Source organism: Quercus robur, chromosome 3 (genome assembly GCF_932294415.1).
Source record: "Quercus robur chromosome 3, dhQueRobu3.1, whole genome shotgun sequence".
In the NCBI taxonomy this organism is placed as follows: domain Eukaryota; kingdom Viridiplantae; phylum Streptophyta; class Magnoliopsida; order Fagales; family Fagaceae; genus Quercus; species Quercus robur.
Window position 1 is genome coordinate 14443764 of NC_065536.1, and position 27893 is coordinate 14471656.

At 32.5% G+C, this 27893-nt stretch overlaps 3 protein-coding genes across 12 annotated transcripts in view; 2 read left to right on the forward strand and 1 right to left on the reverse strand.

The window, feature by feature from the left end:
* Positions 1-4946, forward strand: part of LOC126717207 (disease resistance protein RPS2-like) — a 97383-nt gene extending 92437 nt beyond the window's left edge. The window contains exon 4 of the mRNA XM_050418657.1: positions 4714-4946. The gene's annotated coding sequence lies outside the window, so the exon portion shown is untranslated. The remainder of the gene's footprint in view (positions 1-4713) is intronic.
* Positions 1-4946, forward strand: part of LOC126717204 (probable disease resistance protein At4g27220) — a 31838-nt gene extending 26892 nt beyond the window's left edge. For all 9 annotated transcript variants that reach the window (XM_050418647.1, XM_050418646.1, XM_050418650.1 and 6 more), the window contains 3 exons: positions 936-1676; positions 2726-3586; positions 4570-4946. In XM_050418647.1, the coding sequence (XP_050274604.1) occupies positions 936-1676; positions 2726-3586; positions 4570-4644 (1677 nt within the window). In that variant the 3' untranslated portion in view covers positions 4645-4946. The remainder of the gene's footprint in view (positions 1-935; positions 1677-2725; positions 3587-4569) is intronic.
* Positions 1-23699, reverse strand: part of LOC126717206 (protein BONZAI 3-like) — a 106714-nt gene extending 83015 nt beyond the window's left edge. Inside the window, exons 1-16 of one of the 2 annotated variants that reach the window (XR_007652457.1) lie at positions 22669-23699; positions 19755-19802; positions 17300-17448; positions 17132-17180; positions 16153-16209; positions 14500-14679; positions 14268-14402; positions 14091-14152; positions 13869-13965; positions 13659-13773; positions 13451-13527; positions 12687-12824; positions 11788-11952; positions 11486-11599; positions 11256-11352; positions 10441-10696 (exon numbers count right to left, since the gene is read on the reverse strand). Coding sequence is in view for 1 of the 2 variants with exons in the window: in XM_050418656.1 (XP_050274613.1) it covers positions 10566-10696; positions 11256-11352; positions 11486-11599; positions 11788-11952; positions 12687-12824; positions 13451-13527; positions 13659-13773; positions 13869-13965; positions 14091-14152; positions 14268-14402; positions 14500-14679; positions 16153-16209; positions 17132-17180; positions 17300-17448; positions 19755-19802; positions 22669-22836 (1782 nt within the window). In the remaining variant the exon portion in view is untranslated. Of the gene's footprint in view, positions 1-10149; positions 10697-11255; positions 11353-11485; positions 11600-11787; positions 11953-12686; positions 12825-13450; positions 13528-13658; positions 13774-13868; positions 13966-14090; positions 14153-14267; positions 14403-14499; positions 14680-16152; positions 16210-17131; positions 17181-17299; positions 17449-19754; positions 19803-22668 lie in introns of those variants that run through there. The other variant, XM_050418656.1, reaches the window with a different exon arrangement.
* Between the last annotated feature and the right edge of the window lie 4194 nt (positions 23700-27893).

A 27893-nucleotide genomic window follows, 5' to 3' on the forward strand; every position in this document is an offset into this window, starting at 1 on the left:
TTGATTTTCATAAACATTTGAAGATATGTTGTTGATCCAGGGTTCCTAAAATAGTGCCCACAAGGTGTTTAACAAAAGTTACAAGACCACATTTGGCTAGATGGCAAAGTGAATCCGTTGGTACTTTTATGTATGTTGTTTGTAAATTGTAATGCCTTAATCATAGATACGCGTCCAATGGGTTTATGCTGGTGGGTGGCAGTGTGGCACACCACAAATTATTTGTTTAGAAAAAATTAAAATGGGTTTTCGTTTTACAGAATATTAGTAATTAATATGAAGTTTGTATTAGAAATAATCGTTGGATATAAAAAATTAGAGATAATTGTTTAGAGTAAATGTGATATTAGTGATCATTTTATTTTTGGAGAAGAATATTAGTGATCATTTGATAATCATATCCCAAATAATTTTTCAAAAATTAGTGCATACCGATTTAACAAATTCTCATTATGTGACTTAAACCCAATTCATAATATATTCGTTTTATATATATAATCTCTGTGCTAAATAATTTGGCCCAAACCAGATTTTACTTGAGATTTCAATCGAATTTTTATCCTCGAAAGAAATATTATTATCTAAATTTTTTGTGAGAACAAACATCACATTTTAGAAAGAACCTGAAGAAATGAACCTTTTGTACAGCCAAACAATCTTTCTAGTCTCTTCAATTAGAAGGCTGATTTATTTATTTATTTTTTTCCTGCTTTTTTTTTATTAGCTTACTTCTTGTTCTTGTAGGTTCGTTTTTTTTTTAAGAATATAATGTAGTTCGTTTTCCGATGTTTATTTTTATTATGTCTTTATCTCCAACATTAATCTAATTTAATCAACTCCTAACAACTTTGCTTCTATCTTCTAATTATTATTTTTCACCATGTTTGGTAATATAAAGGTTTGCTATTGACTCAATAAATACGTGGGAAATGTAGGTTGCATTTTCTAACTTGGAGGAAATATACATCAAAGGCATAGATAACCTGAAGATGTTATGGCACAATCATCAACTCGTTCCAGATTCCTTTTGCAAAATAAAAAAGTTGCATGTTGGCAGTTGTAAAAATCTAATGAACATTTTTCCTCCTAATATGTTGAGAAAACTCCGGAATCTTGAAGAATTAACGATAAAGGATTGCAATTCGGTAGAAGAGGTCTTTGAGGTTAGAGGGGAAAATGTTGATGAAATATGTGATAAGGGATCCACTCAGTTGAGACACCTGACTTCAAGCAATTTACCGAAACTTAAGCATGTATGGACTTCGGATCCTGAAGCAATTTTAACATTTCAAAATCTGCATAAAGTTAAAGTTTCTCAGTGTAAAACTCTGAAAAGTCTATTTCCAATCTCGGTGGCCAAAAGTCTTGAACAACTTGAGAGTCTACTTGTAAATGATTGTGGATTAATGGAGGAAATTGTTGCTTTGGAAGAAGGATTGGAAATAACGACTGAGTTTGTGTTCCCACGAATAACCTCTCTAAGTCTTGAATTGTTGCCTGAACTCAAGTATTTCTATCCTGGAAAGCACACTTCAAAGTGGCCATCATTGAAAGTTTTGAAGATATGCAAATGCAACAAAGTGAGGATTGTTTTTTCGAATGAATTAAGCTTCCCAAATACAGATGGGTTGGACCATCATGTTCCAGTTCAACAGCCCCTCTTTCTTGTTCAAAAGGTATGGATTTGTACTTGTTTCTTTATTAACATGGATATCCAAGAAATTAAAATTAATAACAATTTGTTAATACTTAAAAAACTTGTCGGCTTACCCAAAAAACAAAAAGACTAGTCGGACTACATACTAATTTCCAGCTGTACCATAGTTGTATTTTTTTTTTTTTGGATACAGTACCATAGTTGTGTTGAAGCTATTACATACTAACTTTTAACTGAGCAATTCTTGCTCAAACAAACATAGCTACATTTAGCCAACGTCCAAACAAAATAAATTTTTTTTATTTTAAAAAAAGGCTACATTAAGCAAATGCTCGGAACAAGAAATTGGCAGATATGTATTGGGTAAGTCCTATATATATATATATATATATATTGTTTCACCAAAAAGCCAATAAATTTTAGATTTCTTTTTTGGAAAATTTATGGAAGACTTAATTGAGATGTCCAAATGATAAAACCTTATATAAAAAGATTTTTTTTCAAACTAATTAGGATTTCATATGTGGTTATTAATGTCTTTAAATTAGAATTTCTCTTATAGATTCCAGTTAGTTTAATTGATAAAATATTTTGTTCTTAAATAAGAAATTTGAGCTAAACTAAAAATAAATTTAGTATCTTAATTTGATCAATGGGACCCTTTTTTATCTTTTATTTTTCCAAAAAATAATTTAAAAAAAATAAAATAAAAAATTGTGCGCATTCATGTACTCCTACTTTTGTGCTTGAGTTATCCTTTTTGGAAGCAAATCCCTTAAAAAGAAACTATAAAACATGTAAGAGGTAGTATCTTGTATAACAACTATATAGAAATGGGTTACCTTTACGGGGGAGATGAGAATTCACATCCACCTGAGAAAATGTTATATATAATTATTACATAGGATAATAAATGGAGATGCATCGATGCACATTGCTCTCCCTCTCTAGATAGCCACTCGATTTACATACATTCAGTCCCACTTGAAATTGTTGGGAATATTATCCCAAACTTGCTAGAGAACACTAACTTTGCTTTCTTTTGTTCAATACTTCGATCTTTCCCAGGATACATTCCCTAACTTGAAAGAATTGGATTTGGATTGGAATGAAACCATGAATCAGACAAATGGTCGACTTTTTGGAGAGTTCTTTTGCAAACTAGAAGTTCTCAGATTGTACGGCAAAGATGATAAATTGATAGCAGTCCCTTCGGTATTTGTTGAAGGATTACGCTGTCTTAAGTCTCTTTCCGTCACTAATCTTTTCTTCGATAACGAAGGACAATATGCTGGGACGTTTGAACGTTTGACAGAGTTGAAACTATATAAAATGCCCAAGTTGATGCTTTTGTGGAAGGAAAACTCTGAACAAGGTAGGGCATTTCAAAATTTGGAGATTCTGAGCGTATCAGAATGCGGTAGATTAAAAAATTTAGTTCCATCCTCAATGCATTTCCGAAATTTAAACATTTTGAGTGTATGGAAATGTCATGGGTTGATTAGTTTTGCAACTTCCTCAACAGTCAAAAGTTTGGTCCAACTCAAAAGATTGTATATATCTGAATGCAAAAGAATGAGAGAAATAGTCACAAACGAGGGAGAAGGTGAAGCAGGAGATGAGATTTGTTTCAATCAATTGGAAGGATTGTACCTTGAAGATTTACCCAGTTTGAGAAGCTTCCACTTGGGTAATCGCACCATCAAATTCCCATCACTGGAAGATCTAATTGTGGCCGTATGCCCGGAAATGAAGATCTTCTCTAATGGAGTCCTAAGCATGCCGAAGCTAAAGAAAGTTGGACTGAACGAAAACGAATGGTGGGCAGAGCAAAGAGAACTGTTACCAGAGGAAGATGTGAATAGCGCCGTAAAAAGATTTTGGGAGGAAAACTATGATCCATGCGTGCAACAACTATTCACTGAGAAGGTAATGTTCTAATGCTTTTATTTTATGTAATTTTTAAAAGCATTTTCATTGGAGTAGACACAATGAAAGTGGCATGCGCTGTGGACCCAATGGTCACATATCCTAATTTCTAAGGTAACATAAGGTTATTAAATATATGCGTAACACTTGCAATTCTTAATATTGCTTTGTCACTAATGGTCGCTAATAGGTACAATGCACTAGAATAGTAAATATTTTTATAAAAAAAAATGATATATATTTAATTATTAAGTATTAAAAAATAAAAAAGTTCCCATAAAAAAATAAATAAAAAGTTAAATTAGAGAATTTGTATGAAAGAATATAGCTAATTTAATTAAAATTTGTTAGGAGAACATCAAACCTAATTTAATCAGAGTTTGTTTGATACTGGATTTCTTTATATATTAAATTAAAACAGTGAGTTTAACTTAGTCTTAAGTTTGGCTTCAAAAATAAATAAATAAATGACAAATACACACACCACTTTTGCTTTTTTTATTTTGTTTCAAATTACCAATTAGTTCACTTATATAATTCCCTCAACAACCAAAAAAAAAAAGCTGACTTATATAGATTTCCATTTTATATATGAACTTATATTTCTTCTATGGTGATGAAAATGCTCATCTCTCCTATAAGTAATCACAAAATGATATTACTTTTTTACATAAGCATTGTATCATTCGCTTATAAACACTGAATCACTGAAATAGAAATACAAATTTAATCTTCTTAATTTCTTAGTTTTGCTTCTAAGGAATTTGGTTTGAAAAGTAATGATATTAATTTGTTCTTGTGCTTGTGGATCCTCCAACTTTGGTGTCAATTGCATGTATACTTGGTAGATAAGAAATTAAGAATGAGACTGTTTATTTGATTATGATGTAGTGTTGTGTTGTTTTGGGATTAATTTTCTTTCAGCTCATGTTTTTGGATTAATTTTTCATTTGGGCCATTAATTTCAACCTCTTTTATTGTAGACTGATGCAAGCACAAGTGAGGCAGGAGAGAAAAATGGTGTTGATAACTTGGAGGATGACTTAAAGGAAGATTAATCTTTTAATTTATTAATGATTCAATTCTAGAACATTATAAATAATTTATATTGTAGTTGTTCAATGTAGGTTCTATAAGGTTCTATTGTTGAACATGTGATGTAGTCTTTTTCTTTTTTGGGGGGTGTCATGTAGACTTTATTGGATTGGACCAAAAAGTTTGCCGGAATGTATTGGTGTGTTGTGTATAAGCCATAAGGTTGAGACTCATGTAGACTCATAGTAGCTTTGTCATGGGGCTTTGGAGCTAAGACAAGGCTATTGTATAGTCCAAGAAATCATACAAAGTTTTATTAGTGAAACTGGTTGTTTCGTAGACAAATAATGGATTGTTTTAATCGAGTAGTGCATTTTGTACTCATCCTTGCTCATCTTTAACGAGTGAAAAACATATAGTAGGATCTCTAACTAATTTCTCAAGAGTGAAAAACAAATACCTCTTACTTTGAAACTATGATAAACCACCGGTGGTATCAAAATAAGAGATTTTGAGTTTGATACATACCTTTATATGTAGGACCTAAGATTCATAAATAAAACTAGGACATTCACCTTGTAAATAACAACTCTTTTAAGCCGTGTTGTATGTATTTAGTTTCAAATTTTCATCATACATGCTTAAGAGGGAACCAATTGAATGAGACCCATGTTAAAAAATGGCTTAGTACAAATAGAGGCCAACCCATCATATTTGGTGCGCTTAGATGCCTAACACCATCCTAAGTTTTTACCCAATCTTCTTACTATTGGTCTTCACTTAGGCGCCTCTACCAAAACTCAACTCTTAATAGTGGGCCTCTCACATACATGAAGGCCCACACCATGGCATTGACACCTTCCTTAAGGATGAGTGAATCCAAATCTCTATTTAGGCCCCTTGCAAGGCCCAAATTATTTCCAAATAAAATAAGCATCCCATAGTCACAGATATGTGAACTTCACAAGTATAGACTCCACATCCTTGTGGGAGACCTACTTTATGAAACGAGCTACAATTAGCCCAACGGATGCTTTCGCCTTTACAAGACTAAATTGTTTATTATAACTTTTTTCAATGGTTTATTTTACTTAAAAATAAAAAGTTGAATAAAAGTAAAATTATCCCTAGACAAGATAAAATTCAAAGAAAAAAAAAACTGTACTTTTTCTACTAAGATGAAATAAAGAGATCTTTACGAGCAAGTCAACTTGTTAGTGGTTCAGTCTTCTGACCCATAAAAAATTAGTTAATAATGAGCTCCTTTCAGGTGAGTTGATCTATTAGAGGTTTAGACCTTTTAAAAGTTTAAGTTGTTATGAGCAAAATTAGCATATCTGTACATCTTGTGGACTTGGAAAATGTTCTCAAGCAAGCGTTGGGGCTACATGGAGAGGGCGTGGCTTGATATCTCTACCCCGCATGAATGTCAAAAACTATCCAGGGAGCTCTTCCAACAAAGCCTGAACGGCTGAACCACAGAAATCTGCCCACCTTTACAGATCAAAACTAATTTACTAAATGAAACAGAGTGAAGAAGCTCATTTTAAAAAATACAAGTACAACGTAATGAAAAAATAAGGAAACCATCAATTCCAATTGATAAAACAGATAATAGAACAAATAAGGAAATCATCAAATTCTGATTGATAAAACAGATAAGAGGCTCAAATAGATGATAAAAAACATCAAGAGGTAAGATACATAGAAATCAGCTTTGAGTACGCATTCACGCTAGATTGAAACCATGACCCCATTTTCTACCTATAATATGTCCAATGGGTACTAGAAAAAGGTGGCTGCAAAGTGTATTAGAATGTTAACTTCAATATAGCTCAAGACGGCAGTGGCAGCGGCAATCCATGCAACATCTTTGTTTATTATAGAATGTCCATAATTATTAAGTGACATGAAAGATATAACAACATAATATGAATTTATGATGACATCTACAATCCCAAATAACAAATTATTATCTACTAGTTTTAAAAGAGAATTTTTCTATTAAAAAAATACAACTTAAGATATAATTTTTAAAAATAATAATAATAATTGTAATACAAGCCCAATCCAGGCAGCTATTTTGTCAGAGCTATATTAATATTTTGCAAGTGGCGGATAATTTCTGGAGTTGGTTTTGTCTCCACTTCTCTAGTTTTCTTTGAATTGAAAATATAATAGAATTACATTTTTGGAAAAGGATTCCTTCCAATTGGTTTTGTCACCACACATATGCAGGGGCGGTGCTAAAGCATATTCTGGGGGTTCATGAACCCCCTGACTATATATATATAATATATATATATATATATATTTTTTTTTTTTCCTTAGTTTAATACTTTAATTTATTTTTAACAATATTTTTTTTGCACACACTTAAATTTTGCACATCTTTATTACAAGTATTTTTGACTTTAAGAATAAAGAGTAGGTGTTTGTGAATTGTAAGTGTAATTCTTTTTTATAAATTTATATTATATGTGTGTAACTGTGTTTAATATTGATTGTGTACATTACTTTTTGTTATAATGTTACATACTTTTGTAAATTATGATGTGTGTGGATGTTTATATGTACAATATAAATATAATATAACTTTATATAATTTAATAATTAAGAAATAGAGAGGGTTGTTTTTACATGTGTGTGTATTGTTATTATATTATAATAACTTTGTGTAATAAAGTTAGTAAAATTCAAAAAAACAATTGTAAAGTTAGTGATGGTTTAAGCATTTAATTGGTTAAGTAAACACATAGTGTATAATTTATGAATGTAATTGTGTGCGTCAATAATTAATACGGAGCCAATGAGGTTAAATTCATCATTTAGTCTTAAAATATTTTAAAAAAAACAAAGTCAAATAGATAATAACAATTGTATAAGGATAAAATGACTCTAAAAAAAAAAAATTGTATAAGGATAAAAATGTTAGACAGACTTAACAAAATAAAAAGATCATAGACTCATAGCTACCCACGTTGGTAATAGATATTCATAATGAACTATCATGTAACATTCAAAATTTGAAAACTTACAGAATAAAATTGTAAAACTTTACATATTATTATTATTTTTTCAATAACTCGATATATTCAAGTTCTCTTTTTATTAAAATTTTGTAGTGACCCTCCTAAACAAAATTCCTAGAGCTGCCATTGCACATATGATAATAATAAGTTCTTTTAGAAGTGTATTGGGTTCCAACTCATTCAACTAATGAATTTTTTTCAAAAGTCATGTAATTTAACTGGTTGGGTCATCTATGTTGATGACATTTAGGGTCCAAAATCTTCCCTTTCCTATTATAATTTTTTTATAATTTTATAACCATTGAATTATCCAAAAAAAAAAATGACAAAATTTTTTACCCTTTAATAATACACTAAAAAAAGATGTTAATATTTTGGCCTAGTAATAAACATTAATTATCATAAAACTAACACATAAGCTCAAGTCATATAGTATCCATAAAGTATTCGAAAAAAACATATAGTACCCATAAAGGAAAAAAAAAAAAAAAAAGTAATGATAATCACACACTCTTTGTTGCACGCTCACCATACATGTACTACTGTATGAATTGACATGTGAAATTGTGTGAATTTACAATTTTCAGAAAGAAAAATAAGAGTGCACTTGGATCGTGTCTTGTTTAGCAACAATAAAGTGCTAAATATACTTGAGTATGGTGTTAAATGTACTATAAATTTTACTAAATTGACTTACAAACTGATATGTTACAAATTTAAGTGCCACATCAATTTGTAGATTTATGTAATACAATTTGTAGTATATATAAATATATAAATATATATATATATATATATATATTTTTAAAGTTTGTAGGCGGCATTTCAGGTGCATCTTCAATAAACATTACCCATGCTTTAGTTTGGGGATTGAGCTGTCAGTCGTGAGTTGACTGGGCTTACAATGCAAATTGAACAATGACTTTTCCCCGCATATATATACAAGAGAGCTTTAGGCACCAGCAACAATGCACGAATCAATCACTCAGCCAAAAAAAAGTCTTATCAATTCAAACTATATGGCATGGTTAGTCATGAATAATTTGCATGGGATGCTTATTACTTCTCGTTTTGTTTACCTGAAATCAGTAGACAGAACCAACTAAGCTTTTAAATATGTAATTAACTAAATAAGGTTCCCTTGTCCCTTGGGCTTTGTTCTACATCCTTGATTTTATGAGTATTATACAATCTGAAAGTCAAAGTACTTTTTATTTATAAAAGAAATATTAAAAGTGAAACTTTCAAAACAAGGAGAATGTTGTTATTTGATATTCATCTGTAACCCCATTTTGTACGACTTGGCTTTGCTCAAATGATCAAGAGGATCTTCAAGCAGTTAATGTAAGTTCTTTTTTTTCTTTTTCTTTTTTTAATTAAAAAAATTCATGTACTTTGTTTTCTTTCTTCACTTTGAAATCGTAGGTTTAATTTATTCTTATTTCTCTGCTTTCTTTTCGTTCCTAGTTTAGACGTAATTGCATGTTAAGATAGTGGAGATGTAGAAATTAGAGTTACAAATGTGTGCACGTAGCCCTCCATTGTGTTTGCATCTTGAAGCATTGTGTAGTGTGTACACTGCTCTAGTCTCTACCTAAGCATACGCCTTTGAGAAACCCTAAATTTCTGCTTTCTTTCATTGGTTTTCTTTCAACAAAAGTGATTCACATGTGGTGCTGGTCAAGGTGATGTCTGAGCAACTTTGAAATTGAAAATTTCCAATTAGGGTTTTTATAAATGGAGGCCTAAAATTTGGACACCCACCTCTAAGTGATTGATCTTTGAGCCTGTGGTTTATGTATTTAATCCCATATGTGTGTGTGTGTGTGTGTGTGTGAGAATTTTACATGCTTAGAAGGGAACCAACCTAGTGGAACCTTGTTAGAAAATGGCTAAGCAGTACAAGTGGAGGCTAGTCCTTTAAGTTAGGCGTGCATAGTTGCTTAACACATTCCCAAGTTCATATTCTAACTTCAAAAAACTTAAAAGTTTGGTGATTTAACCTCTACATAGGCATTAAAAAAAGGGTTCTTAGACCCTACTCAAGTGACGGCTAGCTCCCATCTTTGCCCTAACCATGATCTAGTGACATATTATCATATTTATGTGTAAAAATATTCACATCAAGCAGCACTCAAGAGAGTCATCCCATGGTAGACATTGTGGAATTCACAAAACATTTGAAAGCATTCAAAAAAGAACCCTTTACATCCTTTGTAATATGAAAATTGAAGCATTTCTAAAAACATAATAATACAATGTAACAAGGCTTTTTGGAGGAATGTCACTATTCAATGCTCATACAACACAAATATTGAAATACTTTAACCGCAGTACATTATTCCTTTTGCTAATAGCTTCTCAATTAGATATTGATTTAATCCAAAAAAATGTTTGTACACCACAAAGACATTCCATGAGGATGAGTGAACCTAGATCCTTATTTAGGGCCAAAAATTGCTACACCAAAAATTATCACCTGATCACATACATGTGGGCCCACAACGTGACACCAACACCTTCCTTATGGATGGATGGTACAAATCCTTTTGAGAGGCCTACTCCATGGAACTAGCTCATAGACCAAAAGATACTCTCTCCTTGCAAAAGTAACTTCTTTTTCATTGGTTTGTTTACTTAAAATACAGGTTGAATAAATTTTAAATTCTACCTATACAAGATAAAAATATATATTTTTTTTTGGTTAAAAAAAAAAAACTGTACTTTTTCTTTTAGGATGATATGAAGAAATTCTTTCAGGAAATACAACTTGTTAGTGGTTCAGACCTAAAAAATTTGTTAATAAAGAGCTCCTTTCAGGTAAGTTAGCTTGTGATTGGTTCAGACCTAAAATTTCTCAGTTGATCAGATCAGAATTAGCATATTTATAAATCTTGTGAACATGGTAACTGTTAGTCAAGCAGAAGTTGAGGGCTTGAGGCTGCATGGAGAGGACTTGGCTTGATATCTCTACAACGCATGTATGTCAAAAATTGTCCAGGTAGCTCTTCCAATAGAGCCTGGACCACAGAAATCTGCCCACCTGTACAGAGCACAACTAATTTGTTAGATAAAACACAATGTAGAAGCCTAGGCCAAATAAAGAATAAGTACAACAAGTTGAACAAATAAGGAAATAATCAATTCCAATTGATACAACAGATAATAGACTCAAACAGATGATAAAAAAGTCAAGAGGGAAGATCATTGAAATGGTTTTAAGGTTGTAAGGGAGCCAAGCAATTTTTGTTGAGCAGCTTGCTGAGCACACATTCACACTAGATTAAAATCATGATCTCATTTTCTACCTATAACATGTCTATGGGTACAAACAATCTAGCCAAAGACAGGATCAAAACAACCGTGGCAACAGAAATCAAGCAACGTTTTTGTTAAATACATTCAAACACACCCTTTTGTCCTTTCATCACTCCACCCATCAATTGTTATCTAACTGGCAGAACTAACCAAATGTTCATTCCATTTTTTCTAGAATAATTATCTAACTGGGATAGTTGTGAAGGCAGAATTACAGTTAGTGGATTCTATTAGATGTAACCTCAAAAATTTTGTAGTAAAGACAAGTGCCATTATGCACTCACCATGCACTTCTCGCATTGGAACAAACTGCACGATGTCACGTGTAGCCACACGACCTGTAGAGCTCTCTAACCGTCTTCCATTGTCAGCATCAAGAACCTGCCCAAAAATTAAGATACATTACAGTCATTCAAGCGAAAATTCTAAAAGCTAAAATTCCACCATATTTACTGAATAATTAAAATAAAGCGTAAAAGAGTATAAAGGACATCAAATTAGGAAAATATAATACCTCCATTTCTCTAAAATCTGCACCTCCCACTCCGACTATAAGGATAGATAGAGGCAGATCGGATGCCCTGACCAAAGCGTCTTTTGTTTCTTGCAGGTCTGTAATGACTCCATCCTAGAAACACGACAATTTTTATTGAGTGATTAATTGAAGAATTGATTTAAAGAGGCATCAAATAAAGACAAAATTATCTTTAGGAGAGCTTTGAGTATAAATCCTGTGTACATAAAGTGTCTCATCTGCTTCAATAAAAGTAGTAACTTATCACAAACAAAATAAATTTAATTCGACATTCTCTTTACCGTAATAATGAGCAAGACAAAGTATTTGTTGCTGTTGTACGAGACGGACTGGCCAGCAATTTGTGCAGCTGTGTTAATCACTGGGCCAAATAAAGTGGGTCCTGCAAGGGCAACATTATGGAGAGCCCTTGCATAAGCAGCCATGATGCCTTCAACTCCTTCAACCTATTAATAAATAAAATAATTTGATTAATTCATCTATTAAAAAGAAAGAAACAAAGAAAAAAACTGGATGTTACATAAGAGTATGAAATGCAGTGTTCAGAAATATATGAACAACTTATACTCAGTAGTTATTAACTTACAAAGAATGATATGAATCCTATGGTACCATTTACTTGTAATCCTTTACAACAGACATCTAATCTTATGATACAAAACATATAATGTTACAAATTTTATTAGGTGAGATAACTCAATCTATTTAATTTGCACTGTTCTCATGGACTTCTTTTTAAGGGCATCTGAGACTTTCTCAAACCTTTTGATGATAAAATTAATGTATTTGGGGAATTTGAATGTATTTTTGTTCGTTGTAAATAGGGTTTAGAACTTTTCATGTTTGGTTGAAAATGTTTGTGATTTAGAGGTAATGGAAGAAGGTAAAACATCAATGGTGACAGAGCCAGGTTTCAGATGCTATTCAACAGAATTATAAATAAATAAAAAATTATATTTGAGAAAAAGAAAGGAAATATGAGCTAATAACAGTAAGAATAAAAAGACATGAATAAGCATAAATTTCACTTCTATAAAAATTAAGGGGTTTCCAATAAAAATTGCAAGAGGATTACAGAGAAAGAGAGAGATCTATGTGAAAACAGCTAGGTAATATGCCAGCCAGGTCAGATTCTTCAAAGATTAAGCAAACAAAGCATTACAAAGTCAGCTCCTCTCACCTCAAAGGCACCTGTACTTCCATTCAAGTTAAAACAATGTGATATGGTACCATCAGTTGTTCTTCCTCCAAAGCCCCAAGCAGGAAAGCGCCTATTGGAATCATAAAACTGAATGACCTCCCCAACCTCCATTATAGCCTGCAAGTTTTCTTAATTAAGTATACAAGGACTTCATCAATCAATGAAGATTTATTTTAAGTATATGCAAATAGAAGAACCCTAACAAAAATTTCAAAACAAAGAAACTTTTTTTTACACAATCCACAATCTCAGACATGTTCCATGTATGGGTTTTTTTTTTAAAATTCTCTAGCATGTTTTGCGTTTAGTTGAGAGTAAAAGAACCTGCAACCTTGATATGAAAAACAAGCTGCTTGATCATGTTGAGTCATGACAGACAAAAGATAGCTACTTGATCATATAGACATTGCTATCGACAAATTCAATGTAAAAGTTATTTTTTCTTTCCCAGGTTGTTTTTGTGCCCCTCGTTTTGGACCAATTCAATGTAAAAGCTATTTTTTCTTATTCTAGAAGCAATTTCCAAGTTATTTTGTGTCCTTTCTTCTTCTTTTGGCGTGTGTGTTAGGAAAATACAACTCACGAACCCATACAGGATTAAAACTGTATTTGGGGGGGCGGGGGGGGGGAGGATCTGTTGTATCTAATGTTTAGAAAGAAAAAAACACACACACACACACACACACAAGCACCAAATAAAAGCAACTACCCTATTGAGAGCACCAGAGGATGCACGGTCTTACCCGTTGATAAGGATTCAACCGGCCAAAAGGATCAATGTAGTGTAAAGAATCTGGATTCCGAGGATTTCCATTTGAGGCTAAAGAAAGAGATATTGAATATTCAAAGCATAAATCAGTCATCAGCCAAAACATTTTGAACTAGGAAAAAGAGAACCCAAAAAATAAAATAAAAAACTATATAACTCCCCTAGAATGGGATATATTTTACCTGTAAAGTCAACAGCAACCATAAAGTTAAGCTCAAATCCACTGGAAATGTAATCCAAAAAACTGTACTGTTGCTTTTCACAAAATTGATCCACAAATAGCTGTCCCTTCAAAACCTATATTGATAAATTAGTAAGCAATGTAAAAATTTAAACATAAAGATTAACATGAAGTATTTTTAAAAAATATAACTGCAAGTATGAATAAGTACCTTCTCATGATCCTGATGAGGAGATGGTAAGGTGAGATTTACACCACATCTTTCTATATGAAGTTTTTCCAGGTCTGCCACAGACTTCTGGAGCTTACTGATGAGGTAAATTTTAAAATAAATACCTTCTTCTTTTAGTACCAGAGACTAAATCGTGAAAACTGAAAAGTGAAAATAAACAAAAACTAAAACTAATCTGGACAACAATAAATCTTAGCTTACCCAATAAGCACATGATTGCCACTGCTATTGAAATCAAAGCACTCTATAATTAATGGGTTATCCTGTAGCAAGTGAAATTGCATATGCCATGTGAGTCTTCATTAATTATCAAAATTACAAAACATCCTATAACCATAATCTAATAGGAAACCAAGAATCATAAATCGACAAGCATACCTTACTTCCAAACTGTTGTATGCTCAGGCATAGGGGTTTCCAAATTGGATTCAAATTGTCCTTCACCACTTCAGTTTTGCATATTGGAATAGAGCCTCCACTCTCAACAATTCTAGATATTCTTAAGAAAGGATCCTAAAATAAATGAAGAAACTTAAGAAACAAACACAATCAAGAATATGTATGCTTAAGGAACATGAAATTTTAACGTATCTGCTTTGTGAATACATACACTTTTAGAGAATATGTCCTTGTTATCCAAGTGGGAACAATGGACTACCATCTCAACACAACTCCTTGAAGAAACTGTTTCCTCTACATGGATAGTGAGTGCCCCCAAGTTCCTCAAGCTCGTATGCCCATTTTTGTTATTGAGATTTAGGGTTAAACTCCGAGTTTGTTTAGCCACTATCTGCCATGAAAATAGAAAGAGAGAAAATGGAGGAAAAACAAACACCAAAGTTTAGTACGTGTTGACCAAATCATTCTAAAAGAATTTAAGCCACTAGTTACATTTGAAACATAATTTTTAGGGGAAATTACACTTTGCCCACTTGTAGTTTGTCCAAAAAACACTTTACCTATTTGTGGTTTAAATATTGGCACCTTACCCACCTGGGGTTAGTTCCGTTTGTTCCCGTTACCCACCTCAGTTAAAAATAAGGATAAATATGTCTATCCTCTCAAAACATAAAAACTAAAAAATCAAGAGAAAAGAAGATCTAAAAGCTAGGTTTTGTAAAAATTAAAACCTAACTTTTACATCTTTTCATGTATTAACTTTTAGATTTCTATTTTAACACATTAAAAATTGAATTGAACAATTTTTGGAAAAGAGTGTACTCCACAACACTGGATGTTGAGCCATCAGTTTTTGTTTCCACTGAAAGACACCATAAAAAATATCACTTAATCTTTCATCGGAATCTGCATTCCCAAAGCCCAAGAGCTCAATGTCTTCAAAAAATTGCTGATCACCATCCCCTCCAAATAGCCTTGACTAAGTGGACAATTCCTTCTGATGTCTAAATTCATCCAATGACTGTTGAGAACCAGCTTCTTGTCCTTGTCAGTGTGACTGTGAGTTGGTAACATGTGGAGCTAAGGAGCTACTTCCAATTTTACATCTCTCAAAGGTCAATACTCTAATGCACTTTGAATTGAACAATTTTATACCAAGTGCTATTGTTTCATTCTTTGCTGCCTTGAGTGCCTTCTCTATCTTTCACTCCCCTTATTTTTCCCAGCTTAATAAATTAAATAAAAGTCCTATTTCTAATTTTCTATCACTATTAATACTATAAAATACGCTCTCCCTCTCCAAAACTTTCTTTTAGTACTCCATAAAATTAAGTAATACAATACATTTTTGTTAAAATAAAAGATTTAAAAGTCGATACATGAAAAAAAAAATGTAAAAGTTAGATTTTAATTTTTACAAAACCTAGTTTTTAGATCTCCTTTTCCCTTGATTTTTTAGTTTTTAATGTTTTGAGAGGAGAGAGATATAAAAGGGTAACAAAAATACAAATTTACCCTTATTTTTAACTAAGGTGGGTAACAGGAGACAAACAGAGCTAACCTCAGGTGGGTAACGTGCCAATTTTTAAACCACAAGTAGGAAAAGTGTTTTTCGGGCAAATCATAGGTGAGTAAAGTATAATTTCCCCTAATTTTTAATTGCATCAGTGGTAATCTAAACTATGATGCACAAAATCTTAAAATAACATTATAGTGAAGTGGCCCTCACATTTGTCTTTCTACCCTTGAAATTTCTAAGAATAAAACACTCAAAATTAACACAAATTTTTACTCAAATTGCACCAGCATGATATATATGCTTTATATAATTTCAATGAGCCCAACTAAACCCAAGGCGATATACCTCAGATAGAACACAAGTAGCCTCTCCAAGAAATTCTTGATCATTCAATTTTAGCGTCTGCAAGGCAACGGAAATAAACTTTTAAAATAAAGACTTCATCATCAACTAAATTTGTTAGATTATTCTAGATGAAATGATAACAAATCAAAAATATAATCCTTATAAGTTACCTTCTTTGCTCACATCTAAATATGGTTTAAATTGTCACAATCTTTCAAAAGTATCAATTAATTCATAATTGATATGGTTAACCAATCAAATTTGGTTTCTTGTCAAAAAAATTTGCATTCCACGCTTTGTACGGTTACCAAAATTACAACCATGGAGTAAAAGATTATTATGAAAATTATAAACATCACCAATATTACATGGAGGGCTTTAAAGTTTAAACTAAATTGCCCTTTACTTTCATTTCTTATTTGTTATATAACTTCTTTCCTGTATCATGGCCAAGTTGACAGAAGCAACAAATCCAGTTTAATAATTTTTGAAAAAGCTAAATGCAACACACTGAAAAAAAAAAAAAGTTTCATAGTAATTTTCAGCAAGTGATTTCCCATACAATTACACCATGCACAGTCACATGTATAGCTACTATCAAAATAATTTTTTCCAGAGATTATTTGAGACATATCACACAATTGGCATCAAACATTTGTTTATAATTGTTCACTAATTACTTTTGTTTCCACTTCAATGTTTTTGACCATGTATTGACAAATTTAGTGTTTAGTATACCTGCAATTTATAGTGTGATCTAGTCAAATCAATACACATTTCACATATTACAAATGTTGATAAGAGTTTTACCTTGCGAAGTGCAATATTCAGAACTTAAAGATTGACAGAAATGCAACAAGAACACTAAGCATGTACACTTTTTTGTGTGTAATTTATTAATAGTACAAATAATTGAACATAACCTACAAAACATGAATTAAAATAATAAATACTTAAAAGAGCTAAAATTGATATATACCTTCACAGGTACATTATGATATTTTGAATCCACATCATATACATGAAATCTGGCGCCAAGAAAAATAAAGGCAAACACAAGCCATCCAGTTAAATTAGAAAATCACTTATAGTAAAACAAGATTTATCTACACAAAGATAAGCACTTAGAGAAATTTGTAAAGCTTACACCAATGGCTGCACAATCTCGAACCGGAATGCAACTGTAACTTTTTCTATCCATGCAGGATTCAAACTATTCAATACAACCTCAGTGCGACCTAACTCCTCTAGTTTTCCATCTCTTTTCTTTGCATACACCACAGCCATTGGATCACTCTAAATGAAATAAAGTATATTTTAGCAAAAAACATAGTAAGACAAGCCTAATCACAACATGCATGCACGTCAAACAAGCACATAAACAAACTACTGTGGATTGACAAATTCAAGACCCTCAGATATATGAGAATCTTTATCAGAAACAGCCAACATAACAGTTCAGCTTGCTACATATCCAAGAGTATACAAAGAAGGGCTTGTCTGACATAAACACTACTTATGGCACATGTAATTTTGACATACCCTAGGTAGGAACCAAGGACTACAGGTCATACCCATAGCACAACTCACCCATTTTTACAAGGTTTGAGAGAGGTGATTGGTAGGCTGCCTTATCCCCATTTTTTTGGAGAGGTCGATTCCCTAACTCAAACCCATGAATACTAGTAAGTTTAAATCTGTTATTTAGTGATAGGCAGCTGTACCCAGCACTATACTCCCACCCTAGCAATAGGCCAATGATTTGTTTTAAAGCATTTTGCATATGTTATTTACTAAGCTTGCATATCCTTACTAGCTTAGTTTGATTGGTAAGCTAAAAATATGAAAGAGAAAATTTCTCACTTTAGTAGGTGAGTTGTTGTCCTTGACTATCAAAAGATGTAACAAGTTTAGCTTGAAACAAGTATGTAATGTGTCTTTCTTTTACTTTTAGGTAATAGGTTATTATTGCTTGTCTCGTTTTATTTTAGAATGTAGTGTGTAATTTTAGTCTTTCATGCATACTATACAAGGGTTGGCATTGATTGCAGGAGTGAAAATGCATGTGAAATAATAAGCAAGAGTAGAAGTGAAGAGTGATGTGGTATGTGTAGCAAAGGATATGTACTGTTTTAATTATCAATAAAACTCCTCTTTCATTGAGAACTCCATTGAGTATTTGCCTGAGTGTGGTGAGACTTATTAGGCCAAAATGGCCAACTGGCCCTAAAATCATAAGTATATAGTTAGTTGGCTTTGTTTAGAAACATAATAGCTTACTAGCATCTCGAGTCTTAAAGACTCGATTTTGGCCTTCAAAATCGAGTCTTTGAGGCTCGATTTGTAGCTTGGATCAGCTCTGATGTGGCAGACTTGCCACTTGGCATCCACATAGAAATCGAGTCTTAGAGACTCGATTTCTAATCCAAAATTTTTTAAAAAAATTCTAAGTCTGTACGTGCCAGAAATACCCAAAACAAATTTAAGAAACTTTACCTCTACGCAGATCAGATCAGATCAGAGGGAGGGAGAGAAAGAGAAACTCACCGCTACTCAGATCAGATCAGAGGGAGAGAAAGAGAGAACCTCACCGCTAAACCTCACCAGCGCGGCCTGGGGCTCGCACCGGCCAGCGTTGCGCGCGGCCAGGGGCTCGCGCCGGCCTGGGGCTCGCGCGCGGCCTGGCCTGGGGCTCGAGCGAGCCTGGGTCGAGCGCGGCTAGGGGTCGCGTGCGGCCAGGGGCTCGCGCGAGCCCCAGGTCGCGCGCGACGCTGGCCGGCGCGAGCCCCAGGCCGCCTGGGTCTCGCGCGAGCCTGGGTCGCTGGTCAGTTTCTGGTCATGCCGCGCGCGCCTGGTCTCCGATCTCGATCTTCTCTCCCTTTCTGTTTCTGGTTTTCTTTTCTTTTTTTCTTTTTTTTTTCTTTGGGTTTTTCCTCTGATGCTCTTCTTTTTTTCTTTTTCTTTTTTTTCTCTGGGTTTTTCCTCTGATGCTCTGGTGTTTGGTCTGAGTTGGTGTTATTCATAGGCGTTAGAAATCGAGTCTTAGAGACTCGATTTCCATGTGGATGCCAAGTGGCACCTCTGCCACATCAGAGCTGATCCAAGCTACAAACCGAGCCTCAAAGACTCGATTTTGAAGGCCAAAATCGAGTCTTTAAGACTCGAGATGCTAGTAAGCTATTATGTTTCTAAACAAAGCCAACTAACTATATACTTACGATTTTAGGACCAGTTGGCCATTTTGGCCGACTTATTATGAAGTACTTGATGAGATACTTTCTTCCCAAGTGTAAAATTTATTATTCTAACAAATCTTCCCCAACAAGAAATCTCATTTAGATGATAACTTCCCAAACCGTCACATATTAGAAATTTGAAGGGAAGATGAAAACAAAGAAACTCAAATTTCTTACTAGAACAAAAGAAGGTTGGATAGTGTTTGGATGATATTTTCATTGGCATATTTCTGTTTAAAAATAAGTTGGAATTTTAAGCTAAAACAAACAAAGCCATAGTAAATTACCAAAATATTAGCAAATTGGAAATTCATAGTATACCCTTAATAAACTCTATCAAATGTAGTTATGTATAGAGAGGAATACCTTTGAAGTGATGTCACGGTCAAGCAAGTTAGATGCAGATAGAGATAACTGTAGCATAAAATTGAAACACAAGAATGCATGAATACATAATGAGAAACCAAAAACGGGCAAACCACATAGAATAATATGAAAAGTCATGAAAAAACAAAAGAGCCATTAATGTAGATTGAATAACAATTCCAATGGTAATGTACACAAGACTAATGTCCTATCTTGAGTTAAATTATATATGATAGTATTATTGCTTCGAAGCTTTATAAAATGCCACCCATATATAGTGAAAGGGTGAACCAATGAACTCCACAATACCCATCTGTTAGAGATGAAAAAAAGGTAGGACAACTCATCCTTTTCAAAAATAGAGGCACTTCAATCACCTAAACCTAAATTAAGATAAAATTTCTTTTGATTGATAAGTTACACATGCACCCAATAGGTCCTAAATCGACAACCTTATCCTCTATCCCATTCTTATGAAAGAAGGAAATGCCATTTGAGCCAAAACTCATTGGACTAAAATGAGATTAATATTTTTACTCTTGTATGTTAAAATGCAAAATAGTTGCTTCACAGAGCTTCTTCAGTGTCCAAGTTTACTAATATTTCATCAATATATAGCTTGATTAGCAATTTGCACCACAACATCAAATTTATGAAGTTAGTTACTAATTGAAGTAGATAATTAAAGGACCATCACAAATTTCTTTTAGGTTTCATGAGTTGGCTAGCAATTTCGGCATGATAATTATATATACGAGGAAAATTCCAAGCTGTTGACCCCAATAGGACTTGCAACAAAGTACACATCAATAAGAAAAATCAAATAAAAGCATCTAGTGGTCCTGAATATAAGCAAATGAATATAGATGTACATTTTTCTACACCACAATAAAAAGAATTTTTGAATCAATGGTTTTGTCTGATGTTCCATTGTTAAATTGGAACCAACAAATGGGAATCTTGCTAGTGTTCCCCTTGGGGGAGCATTTAGTAGTGCCACTTTTAGGAGGAGGTCAAGTGGGCTTATTTGATGTGGACCTTGGTGGCAACAAAACTACTAACCATACAAAGCATGCAGACACCTACATTTTCAAAAAACCTAACATGCTTAGAGAAAAGGTTCCTTGCTGTGAAGCATTGGAACTTGGTGGAAGCCCTAACTACAAGATCTATTCTCAAATTCTAAGAAATTGTTCATTGGCCAAAAAATGTGCTACATATTGATCACCATATTAAGAACAGAATACAAAGTCAACATTGCCCTGCATGTCCTACATGGTCCACTTATTAAGATAAACTAAGAGCTTGAAAAGAACCAAGGGAAATGAAACTTTTAACACCATTGAAATAGTACAAATCTCCTCCACCATGCAGTGATAATTAATTTATCAAATATGTCTTTGTACACAAAATAGTCAAATGAATAAAAATTAAAAAAAAATAAAAAACTGTCATTTTGTTTTAAGTCCAACAGCGGAGATTCTAAAAATCTTTTAAGATCAAGTTAAATCCTTGGATTTATTTAAGCAACAAAAGTAGCATCACTAATGAACTTTTCCTGAACAATAAATATTTTACTTATAATAAAGATTATCCATATTTATGTTATTATTGTTCTCACTACTATTGTTTTCAAAGCAACATCGATTGTAATAATCAGGTAACATATATATAATTCATGAATCAAATAATTCTTGTCATGAAATCAGCGACCAAGATCTAAAGCTAGAATCCACTGTAGTTTCTCCCAAAGAATTGTCACACTCTTCAAGTATGAGAGACTTTCATCCTAAGCAACATCTCATGCTCTGATTCACTGTGGAATTAACCATTATTCAAGATACTTGTATCTAAAGTTCTACCTGTGGGCCTTGTTTTATTCATTGTATTTCCTCACTTATTTTTAAATGAAGTTAAATACTTATCAAAAAATAAAAAAGATAATTGTATCAAAAGTATAGACTGTATAGTATATCAAAATTGCAGTCTACCTACAATTTGTAGGAAATTAAAAAAAATCTCAAGCCCTGTAATTTTTTTTTCAGCATCCAAAGTCCAAGCTATAATAGCAATTCCCATAAAAAATAATTATAACATCATACTATAATAATTGGTCCCAGTGGTTTCTTTTTCTTAAAAAACAAGTACAATTGTTACCTTCACGTCCAGAACTTTTTCTCAACAACCAAATAGAACAATAAGGAATCTTAAAAAAATAATTATAATAAGCCATATATGTAAAATATGAATTTGAAAAAGAGGAATAGATAATGCCCAAATCAACAAAGCAATAGATTCATATATATAAAAGCAGTAGCGGTAAGCACTAATAAAGTAAACATTTAAATCGACAAAGTCACAAACACTAAAATATTTATAAAATAATAATAATAATAATAATTCTGGGAGTTTGACCCAATGTGGGGGAACAGAATATAAAAAAACACTAATAATTCTTAGGTGCTCTAGAAGCACAGTGAATGATTCTTCCTTCTTTCACAATCATGGTAGGCTCCGCTCATTAAATTCATAGTAGGATCCATCATGAGAAAAGGGAACACCATTTCTTAAGACTATCTAAGTTTTTTCTGAAAAACACAACCCGTACACATACAGACAGTATCACCATTAGCACTACGTGAACATTAAAATTGACACAGTTTCCATACAAAGCAAAACAAAACAAAAAAAATACCCAAAATTTTTCAATGACTATAGGAATTGACTGAATTAGACTGACTTTTGACCCAAAGTGGGGTACAGAATAAAGATTAACACAACCCGTACACATACAAAATATGGTTGTGTGTGTTTATGTAATGAGATTTTCAGTTATACATATAAAAGCATAACGAAATATTGAAAAAGTTTCTAACATTTTCTCTTTTTGTACCTTGTGTTTGACATATATTACCTCGAGTTGAGTGAAGAGAGGCTGAATGCCACGAGACCTGAAGAAGAACTCAACGGCATCGTTGTGTCCGCCATTGTTGTTGTTGGTGGTAGCAATACTATTGGGCCTTTGTTGGGCCCCACCCACTGCTTGCTTACCTCCCTCTACATCGGAAAAGCAGTTCCCCATTCTCTCTTTCTTTCTTTCTTTCTTTTTTCTTTTTTTTCTCTGAAACTGATTGAAAGAAATCTTATTACGCGCTTGGATGTAACAGACGTAACAGATAAAACGTGTTTTGATAAAGTTTCTCCTATCCAGATTGTGAATTGTGGATTGTTATGTAATCTCGATATATATACATATACACAGACTCACAGAGTATAGGGAAGACGAACTGTCTCTCTCTTGTTTTGATTAGAAACTTTGGAGGGAATTTAACGAACGAGTTTCGTAGCAAAAGCCAAATTGACTTGACACGGTTGTGAAACTTTGAAGTTTCTTTTGTTGAATACAACTGGTCTTAACTTTGAAGGTCCCGAACTATGATCACACGATGGAATCAAATTCCATAGAAGAGAGTCATTATTTTCTTTTTCTCTTCCTGAAACAGGAAATAGGACTTTGTTAAGAAGGATCCTATCACAGACGCTTTCTCATACACTTTGTCCCACTTGACACGCTGTAATTGGACTTTTTTTGTCACTGTTACCTGTCCCCGTCGCTGTAGCATTCCCATAAGCTCTCTTATAAAAAAAAATACCTCACCAAAAAACTATTTATACCGCATTGTAATATTCCACTCATTACATGTTCTATTCTTTCATTCTAAATATTAAAATAATATATTTACTCAAAACCAATCCATATACTACCAAACAGCCAAGTGGCAGTCACCACCAACCAAGAACCACCGCCACAAACTACAACCACCGCCACAAACTACAACCACAATCACTGATACTCTAACAAATTCTAAATTCAAAAACCTCAACAAAAGGGGAAAAAAAAAAAACTCAAAACCTTCAACAAAAACAACCCGCCACCACCAACAAAAATCCACCAGCCGCCACCACCACCACCCAATACTACTTTAAAAATATCCCCAAAATCAACACAAAACTATCCCAAAAAAAAGAGCTTGAAAAAGAACCAACTCACCCATAATCACAATCACATGGAATCCAACCGAAGGGGAAAAAGAATACAAAGGGAGATCAGAATCAGAGATCTCCACGGCGACGGCCTCATCGGTGAGGCTGAACTCCACGGCGACGGCCGATCTCAATAGCAACGGCCTAGGCAGAGAAAAAAAAAAAGACAGAGAGGGAGTGACAGGAAAAAAAAAAAAGAGAGATAGAGAAGGCGCAGAGAAAGTGACAGGAAAGAAAAAAGGAAAAAAAAAAAAAAGAAAGAAAAAGGGAGGGGTGAAGGTTCTGGAGAAAGAAAGAAGTAAAAGAGGAAGAGAGGTGAGAAGATGATGGGAGAGGCGTGGGAAGCAAGAAGAAAAATAAAGAGAGAGAAGAAAGAGTCATAAATGAAGAGAGAGAGAGAGAGAGAAGGAATAAAAAAAAAAATAGTACATCTGTCGTACCGTTCCAAAGATGGAATGACATGGTTTACATGTGTCAAAATTTAAAGGATTTATTACACCTCTCATTAGAAGGGTTTTTTTGGGTACTTAATGGGTTAAATATCAAATATTTGATATTTAACACATCTGATAAAAATGTTCTTATTTTTTTTCCTTGTCATAACAATTTATTATATTTCTATATATTTATATATTAAGAGGGTTGAAAAAGTTAATTATGTCTTTGAAAAATGTCAAAAATACCTCTAATCTAATTACATAATCATTATTCTTATAAAATAAAAAATAAGGTTAAAATTTTAATTCAACAAAATTTAAATAATAAAATAACTACGAGAGAAACTTTTTCCTAAAAATTAGCATACTTTTTATCTAAATATATCTAACGTACATTTGATATATTTTGTCCCTAAAAACTAGCACACACTAAACCTAGTAGTTTATTCAATTTCAAATCTTAATTTTTAGTTTTATAAAAATCATTTCCTATATAACCTCACTAATAATAGATAAATTCAAAATAAAAAATTATATTAAACTCAAAATAAATAAATAAATATATTCGCACGTGCAGAGCTCATGTAATAAGGTTAATAGTTGATAGTTATGCTGAAATAGCCAAAAATTTTCATTCCAACTTGCCAATTTGGTAACAATGACTACACTACAAATCACCTATCTATTCTATCTCAATTTAAATTCCATCTCATTTCACTCGTTTTAGTCTATTCTTTCTATCCTGTATTGGGATTTTGACTGATATGTGAACGAATCATTATTCTTTTTCCTAAACCCTTTTTTTATTACTTCACTCGTATATAACATTTTATTATTATTTTATTTTAACAATTTTTTTTATTTATTTTGGTTTATTTTACTCATATATGACAGTTTTTTTCTTCATTAATATATTTTTTTTCTTTACATATATAAGACATGTTATATATTTAGATGAGCAAAACTTATGTACAATATCATATATGACATGTTATATATATTTAGATAAGTAAAACTTATGTACAATATCTTAGATTTAGTACCTTAATTTCCCTTTTTAAAACTCCGTCATATGTCTCTAACATTTTCATTAAATGGCATTAAAGACTAACTATTTCCAGTTAGAAAAATCATCTAAAGCACAAACAAATTTGCACAAGACCCAGCATAAACCCATTGAATTATTGAAACCCCCCTCCCCCCCCCCCCCCCCCTCGCCTTTCTCTAACTCCAGTGTTGCCGTTGCTCAGTTGTGGTGATTTGGATTGCAGAGAGAAGAGATTGAGCAGCTGTCCATGGTGTTGAAAGAGCTTTAGCATTTTGCATTTCTTTGATTTCAGGGGACTAGAGTTTTTTTTTTTTTTTTTTTTTTTTTTTTTTTTTTTTGTGATTAACACCGTTTAGTCATGATTATTAAATAGCCACGTATCAGAATTTTAAAAGAAAAACCTAATGTGCTATACCTAAGGTATTGTACTTAAGTTTTGCCATATATAAATAAATAAATAAATAAATATATATATATATATATATAATGTTCTTAAAAATAAGAGTCCAAATTGGGTAAGGAGGGGTGTAAAACCCATGGTTTATATCATTCAATTAGAGATTGCCACATCATCTTTTTACTTAAAAATCAATATATTTTACCACATCTAATAACATCTTAGGGTCCATTTAGATTGAGCTCATTTTTGCTAAAACTGAAAATATTGTAGCAAAATAATTTTTGAATGTGTGAATAGTATCGTGAGACCCATTTTTAATGAAAAAGTTGCTAAAAATAAAGTTTGTAGGACCCATGAACAGTACACGGGTGCACTGTTCACAGGAAAAGTCAACATTAATGGCTTAAAAAAAAAAAAAAAAAAAAAGAAGAAGAAGGACGCATTTACTGCTTGCAACTTGTAGCATGGGTCCCATGCCCAAAACGCAAACATTGAAACGCAATAAACGCCGAAACCAAACAGGTACTTAATAAACTTCTAATTTGGATGGATTTTCATATAAGCATTAGAATTGATTGTGTGTGGTTATGTTTATTCTTTAATATGTAATAAAATGATGTAATATGTTGGGATTAGAGGGTGTAAAACTTAGGTTTTACACCACATCTTTTTATAATTTAATCACTAAAAATAAACCTAATACAGAGATCTCACATTCCTAAAAACCTTATGAAATTCCTAGAGATACTTTTATATTCTCGGATATTCAGGTTCTTTATCACATTCCCAATAATTTATTAGATACCATGGAATAAAAAGTATCTGATGCAAATTTTATTTGTTACGCAGCTATTTGATGATGGGAGTCCAATTAACGGTAAATTACATGTGAAACCGATAAAGAAAAATGTTTATCGAGAGTATTAATAGTTAATACCACTAGTTCTATTGGAATTTGATGTTTACAACATATTATTATTAATATGAAAGTTACGTGTTATCTAACTGCAACTTATTTGGTTTGGTTAATTTGGGTTGGTACAACATCAACCTCAAAGCTAACCACCTTACTTAGGGTGATTGGTTCTTGTTTCCTTTTACCTAATTGAAGTTTCCTTTTACCTAATTAAACACCTAAAACAACTTATATAATATTAACTTTTAAGAGTTGAATTCCAACTCAATCTGTGTTGGTTTTGGCCAACGAATTGGTTTGTTTTTCAATTAATTTTCAAGGTTTTAGGATTTTTAAACTCGTAAATTGTGAAGTTGTAGTACAAGTAAAAATTTGCGTAACAAGTCTTTGGTACAATAGTTCAAGTACTATAATTAATCTGGACCAATACTCTTAACAACCAAAATTTAGTTTATAAACATTGACATAAAGTTACAAACATATTTTCTATACTGATATATATATTTTAAAAGCCTTATTTCCTGTACTGTGAGAACTAATTAAACATATATAAGAGCATCTCCAACAGTCTCTCTAAATTTTATACTGTTTAGATAATGAATAATGGCTTTTTCCTTTTACCTACTCACTTTTTCAAATATACTTTCCATCAGACTCTCCATCTTTTTTTCTATTCCATTAAAATATTATTTCTTCATTATTTTTTTTTAATATTTCTTCATTCATCTATATTTTTCAAATTCCAAACAACATTAACAATTATATATATATATATATATATATTTTTTTTTTGAGAAACAAACACACACACACACAAGGGAGAGAGAAAGAGGTTCTAACACAAAGGCACACCACAACTCCACTCAAAAGTCATGGTAACTTTTAAGGGAGGGTGGGGCAAGTTATACTACACACAACACACTCTCTTAAGCAATATAGGACAATTACCCATTCTTTTTTTTTTAGAAACAAACACACATACACAAGGGAAAGAGAAAGGGGTTCTAATACAAAGGCACACCACAACTCCACTCAAAAGCCACGGTAACTTTTAAGGAAGGGTGGGGCAAGTTATACTATACACAACACACTCTCTTAAGCAATATGGGACAATTACCCATTCTTTTTTTTTATTATATTTTTTTTAATGAGAAATGTTGCGTCTATAACATGTTTTCGCAATATTTTCACAACAAAATCTTATATGGTAAGTTGTTACTAGTTCTAATTTGAACCCACCACTTAAATTATTTTGTTACTCACCAATATCAACTAATAACAATCTGTTACTTAA